We start from the raw sequence: 23,017 nt of genomic DNA, 5'->3' as shown, positions 1-23,017 counted from the left end.
GAGGATGGACATCTTCAACCTGGTCGGTGAATTTGCCCCTTAGGGCATCTTGGTAAGTGGCGGCGACGTTGGAGAGCCCAAAAGATAGGGTCGTAACCCCCGGAGTTTCCCGAGCAGCCTCCGATAGATCTGAATCGGAGGGTGGTCGGCGCTGAACGAGAGTGTCCAGAACCGATTCGGTGATGAAGAGGCAATCGGCGAGCTTCTGACCGATCTGAAAGATAGATGCGATCAGATCGTCATTGTTGATCTGCCTCCTCTGGTAGCGAGGAAGCAGGTGGCAAGTTGTCGATGAAGGCAACCTCGGAGGCGGTTCCGAGATCGGATCTGTAGTCATAGGTGCAGGGGTGATCGGCGCAGAATTGATCTGCGTCGGCTCGAGGAGCTCTCCGACTCCATCAGCGTTGATGATCCACGAAAAGGACCCGACCGTGAAGATCTGGCCGGGCTGCGGGAGGGACAAAGAGTCTGCGGAAAACGTCATCTTGTTCGACAAGGAAACAACACGCACTCCTCTACCTAGCGCGCCAACTATCGATAGAATATCGTCGATAGTCCTTCGAGGGGTATCCCACGAAGGTAGATTGATCAGCAGAGAAGCGTGTGATCAAGAACAAGAAGGCAACAGAGACACACGAGTTAGACAGGTTCAGGCCGTCAGTATGATGTAATACCCTACTCCTGTGGTCTGTTGGTTTGTATTAGCTATCTTATGATATTGCGTGAGTTTGGATGAGATCCCTGCCCGCCTTATATAGTCTGGGGGTAGGGTTACAAGTCGGTTAGATCTGAGAGATAACTGAAAAGTAATAACAGATTATAGGAATCTTGGGATCATACGTATCCTAACAGATCCCGTAGTATCTTCAGGATATCTTTCCGGTGTCTTGCGGGAGGCGCCGAGCAGAGTCGTGCCCCGCAAGGCTTCGTCTTGTGGGCTGGGCCACCCCTGGGGGCGCAGCCCGTGTGGTCTGTCGTGGGTATCTGGGGTTGTACCCCCACAGACGACGTCGCCGTTGAGGAAGAAGACGTTGGGCCACCGGCCAGGGGAGGCACCCGGCCGCGCCACCGGTTGTCGTAGTCGACTAGTGGTTGTCGTCATCATCCATATCGACCGTGAGCTTAGGGACAAGATATGGCGCCCCGGAGATGGTGAAACCCTCGAGCAGGCCCGTCTCTTCCAAGATAGCGAAACCCGGGAGAGATGGGACGGGGACGTCGGTGAAGTAAGTTGAGGGGCGTCCGTGGTCTTCCAAGTAGGGCGGCGTTGTTCATCATTGTTATGGAGGTCCTTAACGCTCTCATCACCGAGGCTGATCACCGTGCCGTGCTCACGCCGCTGCCTGATAGGGCTATCAAGTGTCGGGCGTCGGTCTATGCCGACGACCTGGTCGTCTTCCTGCATCCCTCCGCCCGGGACTTCAATTGCATCCGGCAGATTCTGGAACTGTTCGCTGGTGCCTCCGGTCTATCCACTAACCCCGACAAGTGCACAATGACCCCCATTCGTTGCTCTGAGGAAGACATTCAGGCCGTGCAACATGTATTCCCCTGTAGGATCCAAGAGTTCCCGACCAAATACCTGGGCGCACCACTCTCCCTGTCCAGGCTCGGCCGCGCCGACGAACAACGCCTCGTCGATGCGGTGGCAGCCCAGATCCCAACTTGGAAGGGCGGCCTACCGACGAACGCTGGAAGGGCCACCCTTACTCAGATAACCCTATCCGCCATCCCGATCCACGTATCAATTTGCTGCAACCTATCGGCATGGGCTATCAATCAAATTGACAAGAGGCGTAGAGTATTCCTGTGGGCAGGCACTGATTCCGTCTCTGGCGATCGTTGCAGAGTGGCTTGGCCCATAGTGTGGTCGCCCAAGGAACATGGTGGACTAGGGCTGCCTGGCCTCCGAGTGCTCGGTTTCGCTCTTCGCCTTCGTTGGGAGTGGCTGCGACGGACACGTCTTGACGCAACCTGGGCACAGCTGCCTTCGAAGCTGGAACGCGCCGTCGCCGCCATGTTCAGCACTTCTATCTCTGTCCAGGCACCACCGCGCGCTTCTGGACTAACTCCTGGTTTCCGGACGGCGCAATTTGCTCCTTCGCTCCAAATCTCTTCCGTGTGATCGACCGTCGCCGGCGCAATCGCAAGGTAAGGGATGCGTTGCTCAACCACCAATGGGCACAGGATATCACCGGCGCGCCGACTGCCCAAGTACTCTGTGAGTACGTTCATCTGTGGGAAAAGCTCGAAGTGATCCACCTATCGCCAATGGACTCCGATCATTTTATCTGGAAATGGACGGAGAATGGAGCTTACACAGCCTCGTCATCGTACAGGGCCTACTTCAATGGGATGACAACCCTAGTCGGGGCCAAGCATGTGTGGAGATCGGCGGTGCCGCCCAAGGTCAAATTCTTCTTTTGGCTTGCTCTCCATGGACGCCTGTGGACAGCGGAGCGCCGCAAGCGTCGCGGCCTTCAGCGAGAAGCGGCTTGTGTGCTCTGTGATCAGCAGGACGAGACCACCGATCACTTGTTGGCCTCCTGCGTGTTCACTCGTGAGGTTTGGCATAGGCTGCTATCAAGGGTGGGAATGCAGCACCTGGTGCCAGCCGATGACTCTTGCCTGTCGGAGTGGTGGCAAAACACGAGAACATCCATCCCGCAGCACTTCAAGCGCAGCTTCGACTCGCTTGTGTTGCTCGTTTCCTGGATGATCTGGAAGGAGCGCAATCGGAGAACATTCGACAGGATCACGAGGACGTCGTCTCAGCTGTTCGCTCTCATTCTGGAGGAGGCAGACGCCTGGATTGCCGCGGGCTTTCGCCGCCTTGCGTCGCTGATCGCCTTAGCTACCTAGTAGCCACGGTTGATCCCTCTATCTTTCTCTAGTTGCTCGATTAGTTTCCTCAGTTAGTACACCTCCTTAGCGCCACCTTTGAAGCCGGTGATTCTTGTAAGTGTTCCTCCGGTTCGCTACCTATGGCATCTCGCTGTGGCTAGCACCGGCTGCCTGGATTGCCGCGGTCTTTCGCCGCCTTGCGTCGCTGATCGCCTTAGCTACCTAGTAGCCACGGTTGATCCCTCTATCTTTCTCTAGTCGCTTGATTAGTTTCCTCAGTTAGTACACCTCCTTAACGCCACCGTTGAAGCCGGTGATTCTTATAAGTGTTCCTTCGGTTCGCTACCTACGACATCTCGCCGTGGCTGGCACCGGCTGTACTTTGTTGTCAACTTCTCCTTAATGAAGCACCAATGCACGCTTCCGGAAAAAAAAAATGGCGCAGGGCGCAACGGCGGTGAAGGCGTGCAGGTTGCCGCTGCTGTGCGGGAAGAACACGGACGCCTGACAGGGCGCGCGGCGCACAACTTCCGCGGCCACCACCCTGGCCAGGCGCCCAGGCCACATTTCGTCCTCGCGGTGGAGCTCGGCGGCGGCGGCGGGGCGACCCAGTCGTAGCAGCACGTACAGCAGCTTGCTGAGGACCACCATCCCCGGGTGGTCGTGCAGTGGCAGCGTCGCGCCGGCCGGGAAGCAGAAGACACCAATCTGCGTGATGAGCAGGGACAGAAGGCAAGGCAACACACGCCGGGACGGGATCAGTACAAGCACAACACAACCGACCACAAGCTCTGGCTAAACAACAGCCCTGCTTACACCGAGAGATCATGGCACATTGGCACTGGTGTATGTGCGCGTAGGTGAACTGCGTGAACGCCGGCGCGGCGGGAAATGTGGGGGCCACTCTTGGGGGCTTGGGGCTCAGCTCGTCGTCGGACGAGGACGAGGACGATGTCGGCTTCTCCCCGATCCCGACGTCGGCTGCCTCCACGCCATCTGAACCAAAGGAAAACGTACAGCGCCATGATGTGCGGCGGGAACGCCACGGCGCGGTGAGTGAGTGAGTTCTTGCGATGGATTGCGATCGAGGTCGTGGTGTCGATGTCAGGTGTCGTGCTCTGGAATTTGGGGGCCGGGCGCCTCCCCCGGCCGGCCAGTGGCCCCCAGCGGCGGCGTCTTCTTCCTCAACGGTGACGGCGGTGCCGCCGAAGCTCCTTGCCGCACAGCCGCAGCATGACGGAATGGGGTTGGCAGAGGACGGGGAGGAGTAGAGAGCGTCCCACCAACTGCTGCTGCTCGCGACGCCGTCTCCGACGAATTGACGGAGAAGAGCGGACGGGCTGGGCTCGGGGCTGAGTCGGACAGGCTAAGCCCAACCGTGACCTAGGCAACAAATCAAATAGGAAATAATTAATTTCTTTAATTGGCTGCTTTGATATTCGTGCCATTTTTAAAGAAAAGATAGTACCAGAGCAGTTTCTAATATATAATTAACTAATGATACTTATTTAATATCATAAATATTATTATTTGAGAACGGCTGCTGACCGAGTACCTCTCTTGGGGTGGTCCGAGTTCGAATCCCGAGGGACTCACTCTCGTGTCCTCGATCATGACTACCGGTGTGGAGAAAAAAAAACTCCATCGTCTGCTCCACATCCAAAACACAAGTTTGTGGCCAGCTCATCTCACGGAGCTGTGGTGCCACTGTGTATGGGTGGGACAAGGGTTTAAGGGTTTTCTCGATCTGTGTGAGAAGACTTCTTCTGAAGCCGTAATACCCGGAGGTTGTCTAGCCACCGTGGATCAGAGTTTTTTAAATGTTATTATTTTATTATATAAACTTGTTCAAACTTAGGATGTTTTGATATTTCAAAAAATTTGAAATAACCTATAATTTAATATGGAGGGAGTATTACTAAACAGCGCTAAACCATGATGCATGGAAATAACGTACGGCTACTATATGTAACTGTGTAACTGGAACCAAATGGAATGAGATTTCAAAATCACTTGCTAAACCAATGACTATGCCAAGTGCATAAATCAATAGGAGGTCTTTGTTTGTCTTTCTCTAATGGCTTTCAATTGATAGAGCATCTCTAAAAACTTCTTAAAAATAACTTGGTAAATCAACAAGTATGCCAAGTGAACAAAATATTTAGCAATAAGCTCTATTTTGTCCTTTTCTAATAGTTCCAATTGTTAGTTTCCTAAACCTTGAAATCTTAGCAGAAGGGGAGAAATGGGGCGAGAGGAGCGGAAAACTAGGCATGGGCATAATTGATCGAAGACTGAAGACCAAACTGAACTAATCGAGATGGAGACCGAAGTTTTCGGTTACTACTTTTTATGATTAGCTCGACAATATGCCTTGAGTAACCGAATTAACCGAACATTTGGATTTTGTTGACATAGTGTATACTTTATATTATTATTAGTGATGTAATATTCATTTTAGTGAGTTTATATCAACTATCACTCTTATCACTTTGTTTAATATGTTGTATTTTCATTTTTTGCCTTAAAATAGAAAAATATTATCAATTTTGCCACAAAATATGCTACACAGTGGTTGTTTTGTCTAGTCAAGTTAGCTCGATGACCCAGACCGAACCGAACTAACTGAGACCGAATTTGCTCGGTCCTAAGTTTTAGACCTAACCGATTGATCTCCGTTTTTAGATGACCAAACTTCCAAAATGATTAAGAACCTGTTGGCTCAGTTTTGTCAGACTGAGCGCCCAGGCCAAGGAAACCACGGAAGAGGGGCGCCTGTACAGATAGCAAGCGTTGAGCGCACATGCATGTAGCAAGAAGTGAGCGCACATGCATGTTTCTGACTTGAGGGGGGAATTTACAAAGTGTTGATTTTTAGGGAGTTCAAATACAATAAAGTTGGAGTTGACAATGGCTCCGTTCGCTGGTCTGAAACTTGGCTGAAACTGGCTGAAAAACACTGTTCTGGCTGAATTGTTGTGAGAGAAAAATACTGTTCCGGCTAAAAAAAAAGCCGAACAAGCCATTTTTAAGACAAACGAACGGGGCCAATCACTCATCATTCTTTAGTCAGGTCACATCAACCTTGATTTCTCATGATGCATGTTGCAAAATTATGTAAAAACAGGATAAAGATGGAGGTCGCTAGAGCTATGGAAAAACAATCCAATCTTTAAACCAAGAATTGATCGACCCTAGATACAATATGTTCGCTCGTTGGTTTCAGCTAGGGCTTATCAGTCAGCCAACAGTGTTTTACTTTTACAACAAACCAGCATCAACCAGGCTTATCAGTCCAGAAACCAACCAGCGAACAGGCTCATAGTGAGAAAGCATGAGGACAACACAATAACAACCAAACAAATGAACAAAACTATTTTAAAACTACTTGTTCACTTAAAAGAATAAAATCTTATACTGATAAATAAAGCGAGCTACCCGAGCTATTTGAATAAACCACCTTGCTAGTTGAATTCATTTGAGGCAAAATTCTTGTCAAATTTGTTTGCATGCTAGAAAGGGGCCTTGGGTTTATTTTTTCCAAACTTACACAAAGCAAAGCCCACGAGACCAGTTTATAACACTTTAAATTGGGCCGATATATAAGTTGTAAATCTCCATGGCCATCTGGGGCTCGTCTATGGGGGCCTAAATATAAACCCATATTTTTTATAAGAATATAAGCCCATATTAAGGCTCCAGAGTTATGATGACCCACGCCTCGCCTCAATTAATACGGACCGGGCCAACACGTAAACCAACAAGGAGAACTCTTTTCTCATCCACGAGCCACAGCTACGATCGGTCCCACCTGTTGCTTAAAAAAATCTACGATCCCACCTGGCCAGCATCTCAATACCTCCTTCGTCCCCGTAAAACTGTCATATTGGGATAGCTATGCTTTTTTTTTGCCCCAGCAGTTCTCCAATGCCTCTCCTTTTTTTTGTGGACACCAATATTTTCCTCATCTCCTCTTAAGGGGGAGATACAACTCCCCCAATACCATAAGGACCATCCCAACTACCACTTTTCAGCCATATTTTCTCTTACACTCTTGTGGGACCCATCTTTCATATGGTTATTGGAGGAGATATTATTGTAAAACATACGAACTCTATCCTAAAAGGAAAGAAGAAGAAGAAATCATAATCCTAGCCCGTTTGTATGTGGACTATTACCAAAACTCTTAGACCTTGACAAAGCTATATATACGTGAGAGCTCTATGTTGTAATCATAAATATTAAGAGAAATAAAGAATAGTCTCCTTATCTCTTGTGTCTATGTTTTCTACTTTTATCTACTATGTTGATCATGAGAGACGGAGAGGGAAAGATCATAACCGCTGTCAACATGTTTTATAACACGTTATCAGCATGACAAGCTCTACGTTGGCATCATTGTTGAAGTCGCCGCCGCCCTTCGAAGCTGACGCTCATGCCGCCGTCGTCCCTTCCATGACTACTTCGACGACGTCGACATCCCGCCGTTGTTAGCAAAACGGATCTGCTACCTCTACCTACAACTAATCTGCACTACATCAACATGCACCATCGCTGTCAAGCAGGCAGATCTACGACAATATCAAACATCCTACACGTGAGGTAGATCAAATTGGCATCCTTCAAAAGGTATGGAAGACTCGCATCCTGCAGATTACGTTTGTCCCGATTATTAAGCCAGGCTATTATTTGATCTAATTAATTGTACATGTAGTAGATAGACTTACAAGTATATTATAAAATACACAAGTACGCAAATGAATCGTATGACGACTTGCATGCTGCAATCTATGAAATTAGTCGCCAACATAAAGTTAGCAACTAAACTATGCCCATGTATGAGCCATATATCAAACATGCATGTAACATGAAGTTACGGACGAGCTAGTTCTATTGACCAAGCATGGATTAACTAGCTATGTCTATTTACATTATGGGTCGGGAAGCAAGACTAGTTAAACAAAAAAAGGAAGCAAGACTAGTTCATATACGGCGATTTAAAGTCGGCGTGTAGTGTTGTTGCACTAACACACGAGCCAATTTAATCGATGCTTGAACGCATCCAACGTTGCATGAGCCGTGAACGACGTGTTGCTATTGAGGTTCTGCTCGAGATAGGATCGACCGTGCACGACTTCGAATCAGAACTGCCTACACGTAGTAGACAATCATATGTACAAGTAGTACACATGCAGGACATGTACCAGCACTGTACACTACTGGATTCGGGTTCTTTGCCGAGTGCCTGCTAAATTACACTTGGCAAAGCCTTTGCTGAGTGCGGCACTCGGCAAAGAACACACGGCAAAAAATTGATCGGCAAAGCCCTCATTGCCGAGTGTTTTTCATCGGGCACTCGACAAAGGCTTCACCGAGAGCCTCGGGGGCACTCGACAAAGAAAAACGACCGTCACGGCACCGGCCCCGTTGATGGTCGGTTTTGCCGAGTGTCAACCCTGCAGGCACTCGGCAAAGATTTTTTATTTTTTTTAAAAAAAAATTCTTTGCCGAGTGCCCTCTATCCGGCCCTTGGCAAAGATATTTTATTTTTTTTCTAAAAATTATTTGCCGAGTGCCCCCAGACCGGCGCTCGGCAAAGTTTGATTTTTTTAAAAAAAAATCTTTGCCGAGTGTCATCTGGCCGACACTCGGCAAAGTTTGAATTTTTTTAAAAAAAAATCTTTGCCGAGTACCATGGTCATGGCACTCGGCAAAGCTAGAAAAATAGTTTTTCGAGCGCCCATTTTTCCAGCTTTGCCGAGTGCTGTGACCATGACACTCGGCAACGGGGTCCTTTGCCGAGTGCAACACTCGGTAAAGTGACCAAAAATAGCAATTTTTAATTTTTTTTGCATTTCATCATGACAAATAAATTCATACAAACATATATCACATATATATCTTATCCATCACATATATATCTCATTCATCACATATATATCTCATCCATCACATATATATCTCATCCATCCACACATTCATCCGCACATATCACATCTATCACAATATATATCACATATATAATAATAAGTGCTCAAGTCCATCCAAATAAATTCACAAGTCCATCACAAGTCCATCAAAGTCCACAAGTGCATCATAAGTATATCATAAGTCCAACCGTATCTCTTTCGAACGGGAGACGCCTAACTGGTTACGCGATCTACGACCATGATACGGAAAGAGGGGTTATACCTAGGGTGGCGGTGGAGTCAGGCTAGCGGGGCCGTGGTGGATCGGTGCAGTGGCGAGGCGACGCGGTGCAGGCAGACCCGCAGCGGCGAGGAAGACGATCGGGGTCACCGAGATATTCCGGCTCGGCTACGATGGCTCTTCTCTGCAAAAAAAAGAACAAAATACTATCTCAGTTCAAAATTTCGGCAGAACCTCCCCTGCACGGTGAGGTATCAAAAATCTGCAAAAAACATACGACACGATGGCCAACAACCACATATACATATGCATTCAATTCAACATATCATTGCCAAGTCACATTCATCCACCACCGCCGCCGCCGCCACCACTCTACTCTTCTACTACTACAACCACCACCACCGCCGCCACTCTACTCTTCTACTACTACAACCACCACCACCACCTATTACTACTACTACCACCACAACCACCTACTGTACTACTACTACCACCACCACAACCACCTACTACTACTCTACCGAACTCTACTTCTACTAAAACATACTACCACTGCTACTCTACTACTCACCTATGGTGTCGGGGGCTAGGAGGGCGTCGGGGTCGGTCAAGGCGCGCCAGGGACGGGGAGAGGATGGACGCAGCGGTCGGGGTCGCGCCGAGGACGGCTGGGGTCGCGCCGAGAGGGCCGGGTGACGCTATCGTGGGCCGGGGCGTGGGCCGCGAGGTTGGAGCGGCGGGTGCCGGTGGGCCACGGTGTCCGGGGCGGCCGACGGAGGCACGTCGGTGTGGGGGGCCGACGGGCGAAGGCGGTGGGGCACGCCGACGGGGCCGCGTCGGCGGGGTGGGGCATGCCGACAGGGGCGCACCGCCATGCGCGGGCGGGGTGTGCATGGGGCAGGGCAGGACAGCGGGGTGGGGGCACATCGGCGGGGGCGCGCCACCGTGCACGGGGTGGGGCGGGACGACGGGCTGATCGGCGCAGGGCGGGGCGAGGTGGGATGGCGGCGCGCGTGTGTGCGTTTGTGCGTGTGTGGGAGGGAGGGAGGTAACGGTTGGCCGGTTTGAGTATGGATGGGCCGTTTGCCGAGTGCCCCGATCTTGCACTCGGCAAAGGACTAGGGCTGCCGGTTTGCCGAGTGCCAGATCAGGGCACTCGACAAACGTGTTTTCCTTTTTTTTGAAATCTAAACCCTAAACCGCACTGCATCGTATTTTTTAAAAAACTACCACTTTGTCGAGTGCCGGGCGGAGAGGCACTCGACAAACATTTTTAAAAAAATTTGGCACGCTTTTTGCCGAGTGTCCCCACGGACACTCGGCAAAGGGAACACTTTGCTGAGTGCCTAGCATTTTTCTAAGATATATTAATCATATCAAATCATATTTTTTGCGAAATTAAATGAAAATAAATTTTATATGAAAATTATAGATCTCGACGATATCTACAACTTTCTAATTTTGAGTGTTTTCATTCGAAGTCGTTAAGATGCTCAAAAAAATTAATACATATTTACACTTGAGGGCATTTTCGTCTTTTCACACCTGCAATTTGACGGCGTTAGAGCCCAAACTGACGAAAGTAGTAGGGATGGCACGAAAAAGTTGGAGCAGTGGCGCTGAAGACCGCTGAACTTTTTCAGGGGCACACAGGGCATTGCGATCTTTTTTAATGGCACACAGGGAATTCCCCCTTATTTTTTCTAGCATAAGAATTTTTGGGATTAACGAAGGACTGGTATAAATTCTGAAAATTTACATATATCATAATCTAAAAAATGCTAGGATGCTTTTAAGAATATTTTGAATAATCGTCCACTACCTTTTTGCACCTTACTACCTATTTACATGTAGTAAACTTATATGCACATGGTCCAATTTATGTTAACGTATGCATGCGTCAAAAGAAGAAGAAATTTCCTGGAATTACTCTGAATAGTAGGATTATTTGTTATGGTCATTATTAAATTCATATAGGATATTTTGCTACCATTGAAGTGTAGTGAACTCAGGTTATATCTCCTGATTACTCTCTAGAATGAATATATGGCCAGGAGAAATAACAAAATCCATTGTGGGACTCACTGCATGAGAAAATCTCAAATCATGATTACAGAATATCATATTACACTGAAAGTCGAATTTTTAAGCTTGTATGCCTATAGATCGAGGTATAACGCTGCTCTATAAACAATAGCTTGAAGCTTTATATTAAATGACTAGAAGACAAGATGGTAAATAAGATTTTATCGATGCATATTCTCGAAGAAATGTCTCTTGTGTATAGAATATCAAAGAGCAATGTAATACATGAAGTATTGAATTTAGACAGCTCTATGAACCAGGATATATGACTTGCATATGTTACACTCCTAGAAGGATCATGATTACATATCACCACTATGAAGTAAAGCATGCATGAAGCTGCTAAATGTCAAGCATAGAAGCTAAGACATGTAAGAATGGGTAATGAATTATTAAGGTTTCTCTAGATGAAAAACTTAAACCATGTGCTACTTGTATTGTCTTTAAACTTATACTATATAGAAGCATTAGTATAGTAGCGGTGGTGCATTAAGTTTTTATTCCCGTTGAATTAAGTGGTTAATGGTTATTTTATTAGCTTGAAGACTAATATGAAACATTTAATATTCTTAGTTATAATTCTTACTTGAAGTAATATGTGTTTATTTCTCATGGAATAAATTAGATTTATATGTTTCATATATAAACAATTGCCTATTTTTGTCTATCTAAATAAGTTTTGCATTAATTTTATCCACAAAAAAGCCTCAATTAACCATGAATATTATAGTTCTTTGTGCATTATTACCATATAGCTAGAAGAGAAACTAGATTTCCTAGAAGCATGTGAACAATTGGACTATACTGACATATTAAGTGATCTTAAAAGGATCAGTTTAACCAATAAATAGTATAATCCTAAAACTAAGTTTTAATAGCCCGAAAACTTGAAGTTTATGTCGTACCTTGAATATTTTGTTGTACACTGAATAGTATATTAGATATGTGAATTTTATACCACAACCAATAAATACTAGAAGTATGATTGGATTCTATAAAACATTAGAAATGATTATTCATAGATAATGCATGAAGCATGTTACTACTTGAAGTAATTATGGTATGAAAAAAGGAGAGAAATTTTGGGTAAAGGCATAAGAAAATGTGGGTAATATATATTTAATAGGCATAGTCTTCATAAATCTATCTTTAAGTGCATGTATCAAGACTTGAAGTCCTAGCCGCGTCTCTTCCGACCGAGTTAACTTTCTCTACATTGCGCTAATTGCAAGCAAATTTGTAGCTTTTGCATTTTGTTGTTATCAATTATGCTAGATTGACTACCAATATTCCACATTACACATGAATGTGTATTATTTTATTGTGCTCTTGTTGAGTTGTAATTATCTCCACCCCTGCATGAATATTAGCATAGAAGATATATTTGTAGCTTGTAGCTACTAGTTTTTTCCCTTGTAATTGAATTGGCCAGCTAGCATGGTATGTCTATATAGTTCTCGTTGAACTAAGAAATATTTTGCTTTTAATGCATTGCATGTATAAGCAATAGATTGGTCTAGGACCAAATAGCCTAAGCTCAAAAAAAAGTTAGTTAATCTGAAATTGGCTAAATGGAGAAGTGACACACTTGAATGAGTTGAATTATAGTGGAAATTAAGTTAATAGATAAAATACTCAATGATGATTTGGGATTTACGAAGAGAAGGCATTTGAGGAGTTTTACATTAATGGCAATTATAAAATTCTAGAAGAAATTCCATGTGAATTTAAATGTTGCGTATTTTATGTATATGAAGTATATATATATATATATATGGTATGAGTACTTAGATTAATTTTTTTGGCTAAACAATAAAGAAGCTAGATAATGAAATAGTTTTCTAAACTATGATATGTGCAAATCAGGGGAAGAACATCCCTGAGTTTGTAGAAATGCTGAATATTCTTATGTGCACTTTATGTATTCTAGCTCGCTGCTTTTAATAATAACCCCCATATTTAAATATGTGCGCTAATATTTTCTATAAATCTCTATCATAGCATATATGAATGGGCCTCTACTTGTAGTTGGAGATATATGAATTTGAATTATTTTAAGTCTATCATAGGAGATATCTTTTGAAGTATGCTATTGAAGATCTAATATTGATATTAGGAGGAGAGAAAGTCTATATTGAATGTCAAATATTATTTCCATAGAATAAAAATGATCCGAAGAGAAAATATTCCTTGAAGCTTGAAGTATGAATAGTATCACACACTAATCAAATAATAGTTTGACTAGTGCTCTTATGAAGCATGAAGCAGAGCATATGTCAGATATTTTTAAAAATGAGAGAAGTAACTTAAAGTTATAAATCAGAAGTTATGTTTACTAGTAGTAAACTAAATGTTATATACTATCAAGCTAAAATATATGGGGACGCTTGTAGGTTTTAGTTTAGTTTATATTTCTTAAATGAAATAAGAACAAACTCCTCCACTCTCACGAAGAGAACACCTCATGAAGAAGGTTAAGCACCTCATGAAGAGGAACATCATGAACATGAAATCCAACGTACTAAGCGCGCACATCATTAGTGTTGGATATGCAGAACAACAAATCATCTCTTGTTTGAGATATAACAAAGAGACAGAATAATCTCACATTATGAGAATATTAGGATATAATTGTAGTTATTGACAACGCTATCTCTATAATTGTAAATGTTTCTCTTATGAGAATCCGGATCCGAAAAACAAAGTCCATGACAAAGTCGCCTGTAGCGACTATATCGGGTCAATGAAGAAAGCAATTGAGGTTGAATCTCTTATTAAGAAGAAATAATTGTTCTACTATATCTCTGACAAATAAAATGAATGAATATAAAATATGCAGTTAATAAGTGGATTATGAAAATCCATCCGATTCCTAAAGAATATAAATCGCAGCATATGAAAATTAAATCTCATACCAAGTATTAATAAGTCTAAGGTATAATATATTCCTGAATGAATATTAAAGTCTCAAGAAGAGTATATCCTGAAAGGAATAGTCATTGAATGACTTTGCAGTGAATAACACTATCTCCTTGTGTATATCATATAATAATTTCTCATGTAGAGAATATATCTCATAGAAGAGAAATATTATTCAATAAGAATGAGAACATCTTGAAGGATTTACCGGTCGATTCTTAAATAAACACCAGTAATCCCTGAAGTGAATGTAGACCCGAAAGAATAAAAATGAGGAATTCGAAACACCACGAAGGTGTCATACAAACACTTAGAAAAGTGTATATTGTAAAGCTAGCAATAAAGTGATGATATCCTCTAAATACCATAGAAGGTATAAGAATAGTGGTGATTTTGACAATTGAATTATCCCCTAAATGTCAAATGCGAGACTGGATTTATTATTTAGTGGTATAATTAAAATCCCAAAGATTTGAAGAACATATAATTTGAAAATCCACTAAGGAACAATTATAAGTACTCAAACTCTAGTATAAGTTTGATACACTGTCTAGAAGATATTGAATATTATAACTTATTTATCCCCATAATCCTTTAAAATAATTTATTACTCTGAAGGATATATTTTATTTGTTTTGCACAACTAATAAGTGGTTATTTATGCATAAAGCATATTGCTCTTGTTTATTTATATTATAATTCATTGAAGAATGGTAAGCCAATATTTTAGTAGTATGGTACTGCATACTATTATTAAGCACATATTTATAAAAAAGTGTGGACTGAACAATAAAGTTCAAAGGATGATTTTATCAGGAGGAGCAATTTGAGTAAATCTACCTTGAAGGCAATTAAAACCACTAGAATTACAAAGATAATATAGATCATATTTGCTAAAACATTAAAGTTTATGCATATTCATGAAGAATAGAATATCCTAAAGAATACCTGATCAAAAAATTAAATGTTGTACTCTTTTTTTCTATGTGAGTTTTTATTTGAAGGTTTCTCATACAATGTTTTTAATGAGACAACATGTGCAATGCAATTAACGAATGCGATGTACTCTTTTTTCTGAGAACCATTTTTCTCACTGAATTTTCGGATGGAGTTTTTAACGAGGCATGTGCATATCGTAGTAATCGTCTAAGGGAGAGTGTTGTAAAATATACGGACTCTATCACAGAAGAAAAGAAGGAGAAATCCTAATCCTACTCCGTTTATATGTGGGCTCTTACCAAAATTCTTAAACCTCGACAGGGCTATATATACGTGGGGCTATCACTAATATTCAGAAAAATAAAGAACAATCTCTTTATCTCTTGTGTCTAGACGGAGAGAAAAATATCCTAACCACCGATAACATGTTTTATAACAGATATATTGAAGTACTGCTACAGATGTGATATAGGCTGCTCTAATACTATCTTGTCGGGAGAGTTATATCGGGAGAGTGCCTCAGATGCTCCCGCGGAATCCACACCGTTCATCGCCTCAGGCAAACAAAATCCCAAATCGCAATTTCACAAACACCAGATAAGAACTCTGGCACCAGGGCCCCACGGGTCAGAGTCCCGATCGGTGCTCGGCCCCGCCACGTCTCCGCATAATACCCACATGGTCCACCACCCCCCGGCTGTCTCTACCTCCTCCCTCGCCCAACCTCCTCACGACGCGACGAACCGATCAGGCCACCGCCGGACCGGCCGGAGATCCGCTCCGCCGCGCGATTCCGATCAGAAACACCTCGTCGGATCTCCAGGGATCTGACGGAGGAGCAGCGCGTCGGCTGCTGACCCGGCGGGGCACGCGCGCACGCCAGCCATGGCGCGTGGTGCCGGTGGCGGCTGCTGCCCGTCAATGGATCTGATGCGGTCAGATGCGATGCAGCTGGTGCAGGTCATCATACCCGCCGAGTCCGCGCACCTCACCGTCTCCTACCTCGGTGACCTCGGCCTCCTCCAGTTCAAAGACGTAAGTCCGCCTGCCTCTGCTTGTCCCTTCGATTAGGCAGTTCCAGGCTTAAGGTAGTTTTAGGTTTCTCGTGGGGGGCGGGCGATCCCACTTGCTCCGGAGCTGGATCCCCTTTCGATTTCGATCTAAGATAGTGGCTAGGTGATAAGTAGTACTTTGTGATCGGGGCTTCCTGTCAGCATTACAAAATTGGGGAATTTGCATCTACAACGTGCATTTTTTTTCTGTTTACTGTTCTAAAGCGTTGGAATTGTGGTATGATGGTTCACATTGGTGTGATTGGTTGTAGTCGGAGCCCAGAAATAGCATATGAATGTTTGTTGTTGGGAATTATCTCGCATATGCAGAATTTCCAATAGTCAATGAAAGTTACAGTTCCCACGTTGGTATGCTATATCGTGCTTCATTAGCTGATCGTGATGGTGTGCTTTTGATGCCTGCTCTAGGTACATACCTGTTGGTTTTACTGTTAATCTGATTACTGTTTTTTACCACAGCTTAATGCAGAGAAGAGCCCGTTTCAACGAACATATGCTGCCCAGGTACATACTCCAGTTACCTTGGCATCAATTTTGTCTTAATAATTTTGCCTTAACATTAACTTGAAATTGTCATCAATATGCAGTCCCTTCTCATTGCTGACTATTTCGCTATTAATGAAATTAACCCCTTTCCTTATGATAAATTAAAGCGTAACCTTGACAGACTATATAAACTTGGCATTTTTCTAAACCATAGTCGACCTCACTTTTTATTTAGTCACTATCACTATCAAAAGTGCAATTAGGATTATTTACCCATGTGTCTAATATGGTTTTCCATGTTATGTTTGTTGTTCTACTCTACTTACAGATCAAAAGGTGTAGCGAAATGGCTCGTAAATTGAGGTTTTTTAAGGAGCAGATGTCAAAAGCTGACATAACAACCTCTCCTACACAACTAAATGAAACTCATCTGGATTTTGATGACTTGGAGGTATGTTAGTCAATGGGATGCTCCCTGACCATGCACAATAAATCTCGAGTTGATGTTTTAACACTGCCTAATAACAGATAAAGCTTGGAGAACTGGAAGCTGAGCTAACTGAAGTTAATGCAAACAATGAAAAGTTACAGAGGACCTACAATGAGCTATTAGAGTACCATACTGTTCTCCAAAAGGTATAACTTTCTGAAAATATTCTGTTGGATCGAATATACCTTTGATGCGTATTTTGGCATCATGATATGTGTGTCAAATAGAGGAGTAGGTCAGGCCCATTAGTTAGTGTTATGGTGGGCAACAAGTATCAGAGGAGGAAGCGTGCACGTGGCTAGAGCGTGAGCCAGGGAGCCGCCGAAACGACGAAAGCTGCGTCGCGCGTTCGGTGGCGCGGTCACCGGGCCGTTCAGTCAGTTAGTTTAGTCATTAGGAGTTTGTTTGGGATCCTAAACTTTAGCATGCAGTTTGTTAGCTTTTGAACTGGAGTCTTTATGTATTGAACGATTGTGAGCAAATAAAATCATCCAGAGATTAGAGTTATCTCTCTGGCCTCCTGGCGCCTGAGCGCCCTCACCTCCCATCTCCGGGCTCTAAACTCCGGCGCCGAGCACGGCGCCGCCAGCCCGCCGTCGGGCCTTCAAGCCTCGTCCGCACACCTCCCACTCATACGCGTTACGCAGTAGATCGGGTCACAACAGTTAGATATTTTATTTCTTTCTGTTGCCAGTTTCATTCCCTGTGAATCACTCTGCACAAATATGTGCCATTTATAATATTACCTTCGGTTTGAATTACGTTAGTTCTAGCTACTACGAATTGGTTCTTCACCCTGTTCTTTATTTTATATGTTTCTATGTAATAATTTGCTGCTGGGCCTCGTTGAGTATTGCCAGCTACATCTGTTGCCTCAGTTACCTCAATAGTGATATGGACATTCAATGGAGGAAACACTCCTTTGTGCTCTAATATCTAAGGTCCAATTATTTTCCCATGTTGACAATCAATATCGTTCACCTAGCAACACATTGGATGCATAAATTTATTAATGAGCAGGATATCGTTTTGTCATTTGATTGTATATACATGTTTTGATGTCATCCTAGCAATGAACTAATTTAGAGAGCCAGTTTCCCTTCTCACCCTGTTCTCATTCTACAACTTCAGTATAGTGGCCAAGGTACCCATGCAATGTCTGGCACCAAGCTTCTAATTAATTGTTTTTTTTTTCAGGCTGGTGAATTTTTCTATTCATCTCAAAGAACTGCTGCAGCACAACAAAGGGAAATGGAGGCAAACCAATCTGGTCAAACTTCACTGGAGAGCCCTCTGTTGGAACAGGTAAAATGATTGTTTTGATAATAAAGCAGCACCACCCTCCTTCTCATCTTATCTTTTTTATTATATCCCTTTTTAATAAGATGTTGACACATTGGTTGTATTCTTTTAGGAGATGTCAACTGATCCATCAAAACAAGTGAAGCTTGGCTCATTGAGTGGCCTTGTTCCAAAGGAAAAGGCAATGGCTTTTGAAAGGATCTTATTCCGTGCCACAAGGGGTAATATTTTCCTCAGGCAAGAGCCTGTTGATGAGCCCGTCACTGATCCAGTTTCTGGGGAGAAGGTTGGCACATATTTTCTAGCATTTTTTTTATTTTTTTTAAATTCTTTTGGAATTTTTTCGTTCCTGGCCCTTTCAGAATATCTACATTGATAATGGTTCTTATTTATATGCACAGTTAGAAAGAAAAATCTGAATGATATCAATATAACTATTCTTTGTACCAAACGTAATGGCAGGCAAACTCAGTACAAATACTTGTACAATTCTGATTGCAGTAACACTGATACTTATGACTTTATGACTATTTTGGTATTTAAGTGATTAATTCATGAGTGATGATTGCTACACTTGATAATATTTCCCATTTATCAGCACCCTAATTGTTCTGTTCTAACTTTAAGCTTGGTGTTTATTCTTTGCTTGGACTTATCTGCCAACCTTTTGTATGGTTATGCAGGTAACGAAGAATGCATTTGTTATATTCTACTCTGGAGAGAGGGCAAAAACCAAAATTCTGAAGATATGTGATGCCTTCAATGCGAACCGTTACCCGTTTCCAGAAGATGTTAGCAAACAACTTCATGCTGTTCAGGAGGTCAGCACTTGAAATATGATATTTGTTGATATTCCTTTTTGAGTTCTTTGTGGTAGATGATAACTTCTGATGTTGTGTTAAGTGGTTTAGATTCTTGTGAACTAGAAATTCAAGTTAGCAAATTCGGCATGTGAAGAGCAATGTCCTTTTGGATATGTGCTTTGCATGTGATATGAGTGTGCAATTAAATCCTGTTGTGATGCTACTGGAATGGTCATGTTGGATACTTAGTTGAGTTCCACTCACAAATGACTCTGCCTTAGTCTTAAGATTGCATGTAAGCATTTTCAATACAAGGTGAACATTTTATTACCTAAGTGTTGTCAATTGCTCAAAAATGATTTGCTGGCTGTGCTTGCATTTTTAAGAGTTTTGAATTAAGGCTGAGGCACTAATAGGAGAGTCTTTTCATGTATGAGTATTTAAACCCATGATATGATGATGATCTGAATTTTATGATCTTATAGGTATCTGGGAAGATCTCAGAGTTGAAGGCAACAATTGACATGGGTTTAGCTCATCGTGACAGTATACTAAAAAATATTGCTTCTGATTTTGAACAGTGGAACCATCTGGTAAGCTTCACTTGTTATCTCCATGAATTTGATGAAATTTTACGTTTTAAAGTTACTTATTGCTTTACTTTGCATTCTATTTATCTCATATCACAGTTTCATTATCATTACTAAATTTCAAAATCAATGCTACAGGCGAAGAAGGAAAAAGCAATTTATCACACTTTGAACATGCTGAGCGTTGATGTTACGAAGAAATGCCTAGTTGCTGAGGGCTGGAGTCCAGTTTTTGCAAGCGTTCAGGTAGTTAAAATGTGCATTCTCTATGTTCTCCTGGCTGCCTTCTTGATTCCACTTTTGACATTCGAATGGGAATGATTTACAATGGATCTCTGCAGATTCAAGATGCTCTTCAGCGTGCTACTGTTGATAGCAAATCCCAAGTTGGCTCAATATTTCAAGTTCTCAACACAAAAGAATCTCCTCCAACATATTTCCAGACAAATAAATTTACTTCAGCGTTCCAGGAAATTGTTGATGCGTATGGGTATGTTTTCTAACTACCCTTGCAGTTTACCTCACATGGGACATGTGGCACAAATGATAGTGAATATTTTTGTGTAACTAATGCTAACGAACTGTTGTGTCAAAAGTATATTTTTCTAAACAATTTTTTATTTGGATATGTGTAGCAATTGTTGATCAAGGTTAGAATTCACAGTTATTTGCTTAATGTTTCTGTCAAAATTAATCCTTCATGTTTTAGAAACACAAATTACTTCCTTAGACGAAGGCTAACATGGACTGCATATTTTTTGTAATTATTATAAAGAAGTGCAATTCATGTCATTTGAGGTTTGGCTCAATACTGTAAGGTGGATAAGTGCTGATGCTGTGTTCCATGTGGTACAGTGTGGCCAAATATCAAGAAGCAAATCCTGGAGTATTCACCATTGTGACTTTCCCTTTCTTATTTGCTGTCATGTTTGGTGATTGGGGCCATGGAATTTGTTTGTTACTTGCAACGCTTTATCTGATAATCCGGGAGAAGAAACTATCTTCACAGGTTTGTGCACTAGTCCTGATTGCATTTTGCTTCACTTATCTGTGTATCTGTAGTACTACAATTCTACGACCTGTTTTGGAGTTGGAACCTTAGCTGTATTCCCCAAGAGATTTTTTTTTTAAAAAAACTTAAGAATCTGGGATATGAGAGTACTTAGTTTTGTTAATAATTTCTTTGTTAAAGCTGCCGTTACATCGCTTTTTTTTTGTCGCAGAAACTTGGAGACATAATGGAGATGATGTTTGGTGGGCGTTATGTAATTTTGATGATGGCACTTTTTTCAATTTACACAGGATTAATATACAATGAATTTTTCTCTGTTCCATTTGGGCTTTTCGGTAAATCTGCCTATGAATGCCGTGATCCTTCTTGTAGGTAAGGAAAATGATATAAAGAAACCTATGTTTATTTATTTATAAAATTGCACATTTATCCGGCTCATTAATTTCCCCACTTTTGGTCACAGTGATGCTACTACTGATGGACTAATTAAGGTAAGAGATGCATACCCTTTTGGTGTGGACCCTGTCTGGCATGGTAGCCGCAGCGAGCTGCCGTTTCTCAATTCACTGAAGATGAAGATGTCGATTCTTCTTGGAGTTGCACAAATGAACCTTGGGATTGTGATTAGTTACTTCAATGCAAAATTTTTCAGGAATAGTCTTAATGTGTGGTAAGTTTATTCACCTTTTATCAGACAATATGACATTCCATTTTGAGAAGAGGATCTACAACGATTGTGAAGAAGCAGTCGATCCTTTAACAGCATGTTACAATCACTAGATTATGATTTTTCCATGTGTACTCCTTTTGAAACAGGTACCAGTTCATTCCCCAGCTGATCTTCTTGAACAGCTTATTTGGTTACCTGTCCTTGCTCATTATTATTAAGTGGTGCACGGGGTCAAAAGCAGATCTATACCATGTTATGATCTACATGTTCCTTAGCCCAACAGATGACCTTGCTGAGAACCAGTTGTTTAGTGGCCAGAAGACCGTACAGGTCTGTATTCCTTGTTGATAAGTTCTCTTCTGTGAGGCAGACTGGTCTATCATGCCTAACCATTCGCCTTTTGAAATGCAGCTTGTTCTACTTCTGCTTGCTTTGGTGTCTGTACCTTGGATGTTGATTCCAAAACCTCTTTTATTGAAGAAGCAACATCAGCAAGTATGTTTATATAGTATTATTCTATCGGTGACTTGATGTTTTGTGGCTGCAGTTTACTTTTACACTGACTGTTTTTCTATTTCTTTTCAATCAGAGGCACCAAGGTCACCAGTACGCTATGCTTCAGGGCACTGATGAATCAGTGGGAGCAGAGTTGGGGGAACATCATGAGGACGCACATGACCATGAGGAGTTTGAGTTCAGTGAAGTTTTTGTTCACCAACTGATTCACACGATCGAATTTGTTCTTGGTGCAGTCTCAAACACAGCTTCATACCTTCGTCTTTGGGCTCTGAGGTAATGCTAATTTAAGCAGTATATTTATTTAGTATTTACACAGCCTCACCTATGCACAGTCCCATACTTCCTAGGGCTTGTTTGGCTGCACCCTAATCCACATAGGTGCATTGGAGTGCAGCCAAACAAGTCATTTTTTTACCTCACTGGCTACTAACGAGCTACGGATATTCTCCTTTCAGTCTTGCACACTCCGAGTTGTCCAGTGTATTCTACGAAAAAGTACTACTAACGGCATGGGGGTAAGCAAACAAGTCTCTCGAGCCATTAAAATAAACATTTTGGCACTTTCTGAAATGCAATTGTTTCTTGTAGGCTTAACAATGTTTTCGCCCTTATTATTGGTGGCATCGTCTTCGTCTTTGCCACGGTTGGTGTCTTGCTTGTTATGGAGACCCTGAGTGCATTCCTTCACGCGCTGCGGCTTCACTGGGTGGAGTTCCAGAACAAGTTCTATGAAGGCGATGGTTACAAGTTCGCCCCATTCTCCTTCGCACTGATTCATGAGGAGGAAGATTGAGCTCGTCCCAGCATTTGTATTTATTGTAGCCGATGTAAAATCTATCTTTGGTGGCCTTTGTTCCCAGAACAAATCATTTTTTCATCTGTTGTCTCGGATGGATCATAAACCTCAGTCCCTTTGTTTAAGCATGGGACGAACAGCATCATTTTTCCTTCCTTAGCTATGCAGAGGATTTTTGGGGTAGTTGGCAACAAATATGGGGTGATATCACCCTTGTATGATGCTAATAAGTAGTTGCCGATTGGTGGTGTGTTGGATATAAATAAGCACTGTATTCAAGGCTAAACATTCCACTAGTTTCATTGTCAATAAAGAGTGCTATTTACGCTGCTGGCGTTA

At 42.7% G+C, this 23,017-nt stretch overlaps 1 protein-coding gene and 1 pseudogene across 1 annotated transcript; one reads left to right on the top strand and one right to left on the bottom strand.

The window, feature by feature from the left end:
* Positions 1 to 1,085: 1,085 nt before the first annotated feature.
* On the bottom strand, positions 1,086 to 15,824 carry LOC136467339 (plant cysteine oxidase 1-like; annotated as a pseudogene).
* Positions 15,625 to 23,017, top strand: LOC136548595 (V-type proton ATPase subunit a3-like). Its single transcript, XM_066540066.1, has 18 exons — positions 15,625 to 15,972; positions 16,470 to 16,514; positions 16,825 to 16,947; positions 17,025 to 17,132; positions 18,184 to 18,291; positions 18,401 to 18,574; positions 18,972 to 19,109; positions 19,577 to 19,684; positions 19,820 to 19,927; positions 20,023 to 20,171; positions 20,537 to 20,690; positions 20,905 to 21,065; positions 21,157 to 21,363; positions 21,510 to 21,693; positions 21,775 to 21,858; positions 21,953 to 22,155; positions 22,338 to 22,397; positions 22,471 to 23,017. Exons 1-18 carry the CDS (start codon positions 15,823 to 15,825, stop codon positions 22,673 to 22,675), a joined length of 2,469 nt encoding a protein of 822 aa, XP_066396163.1. The 5' UTR covers positions 15,625 to 15,822; the 3' UTR covers positions 22,676 to 23,017.

This window comes from Miscanthus floridulus, chromosome 1 (genome assembly GCF_019320115.1).
Source record: "Miscanthus floridulus cultivar M001 chromosome 1, ASM1932011v1, whole genome shotgun sequence".
Lineage (NCBI taxonomy): Eukaryota > Viridiplantae > Streptophyta > Magnoliopsida > Poales > Poaceae > Miscanthus > Miscanthus floridulus.
The sequence above is the reverse complement of the archived record's forward strand: the minus strand, read 5'-3'. Positions and strand labels throughout refer to the sequence as shown.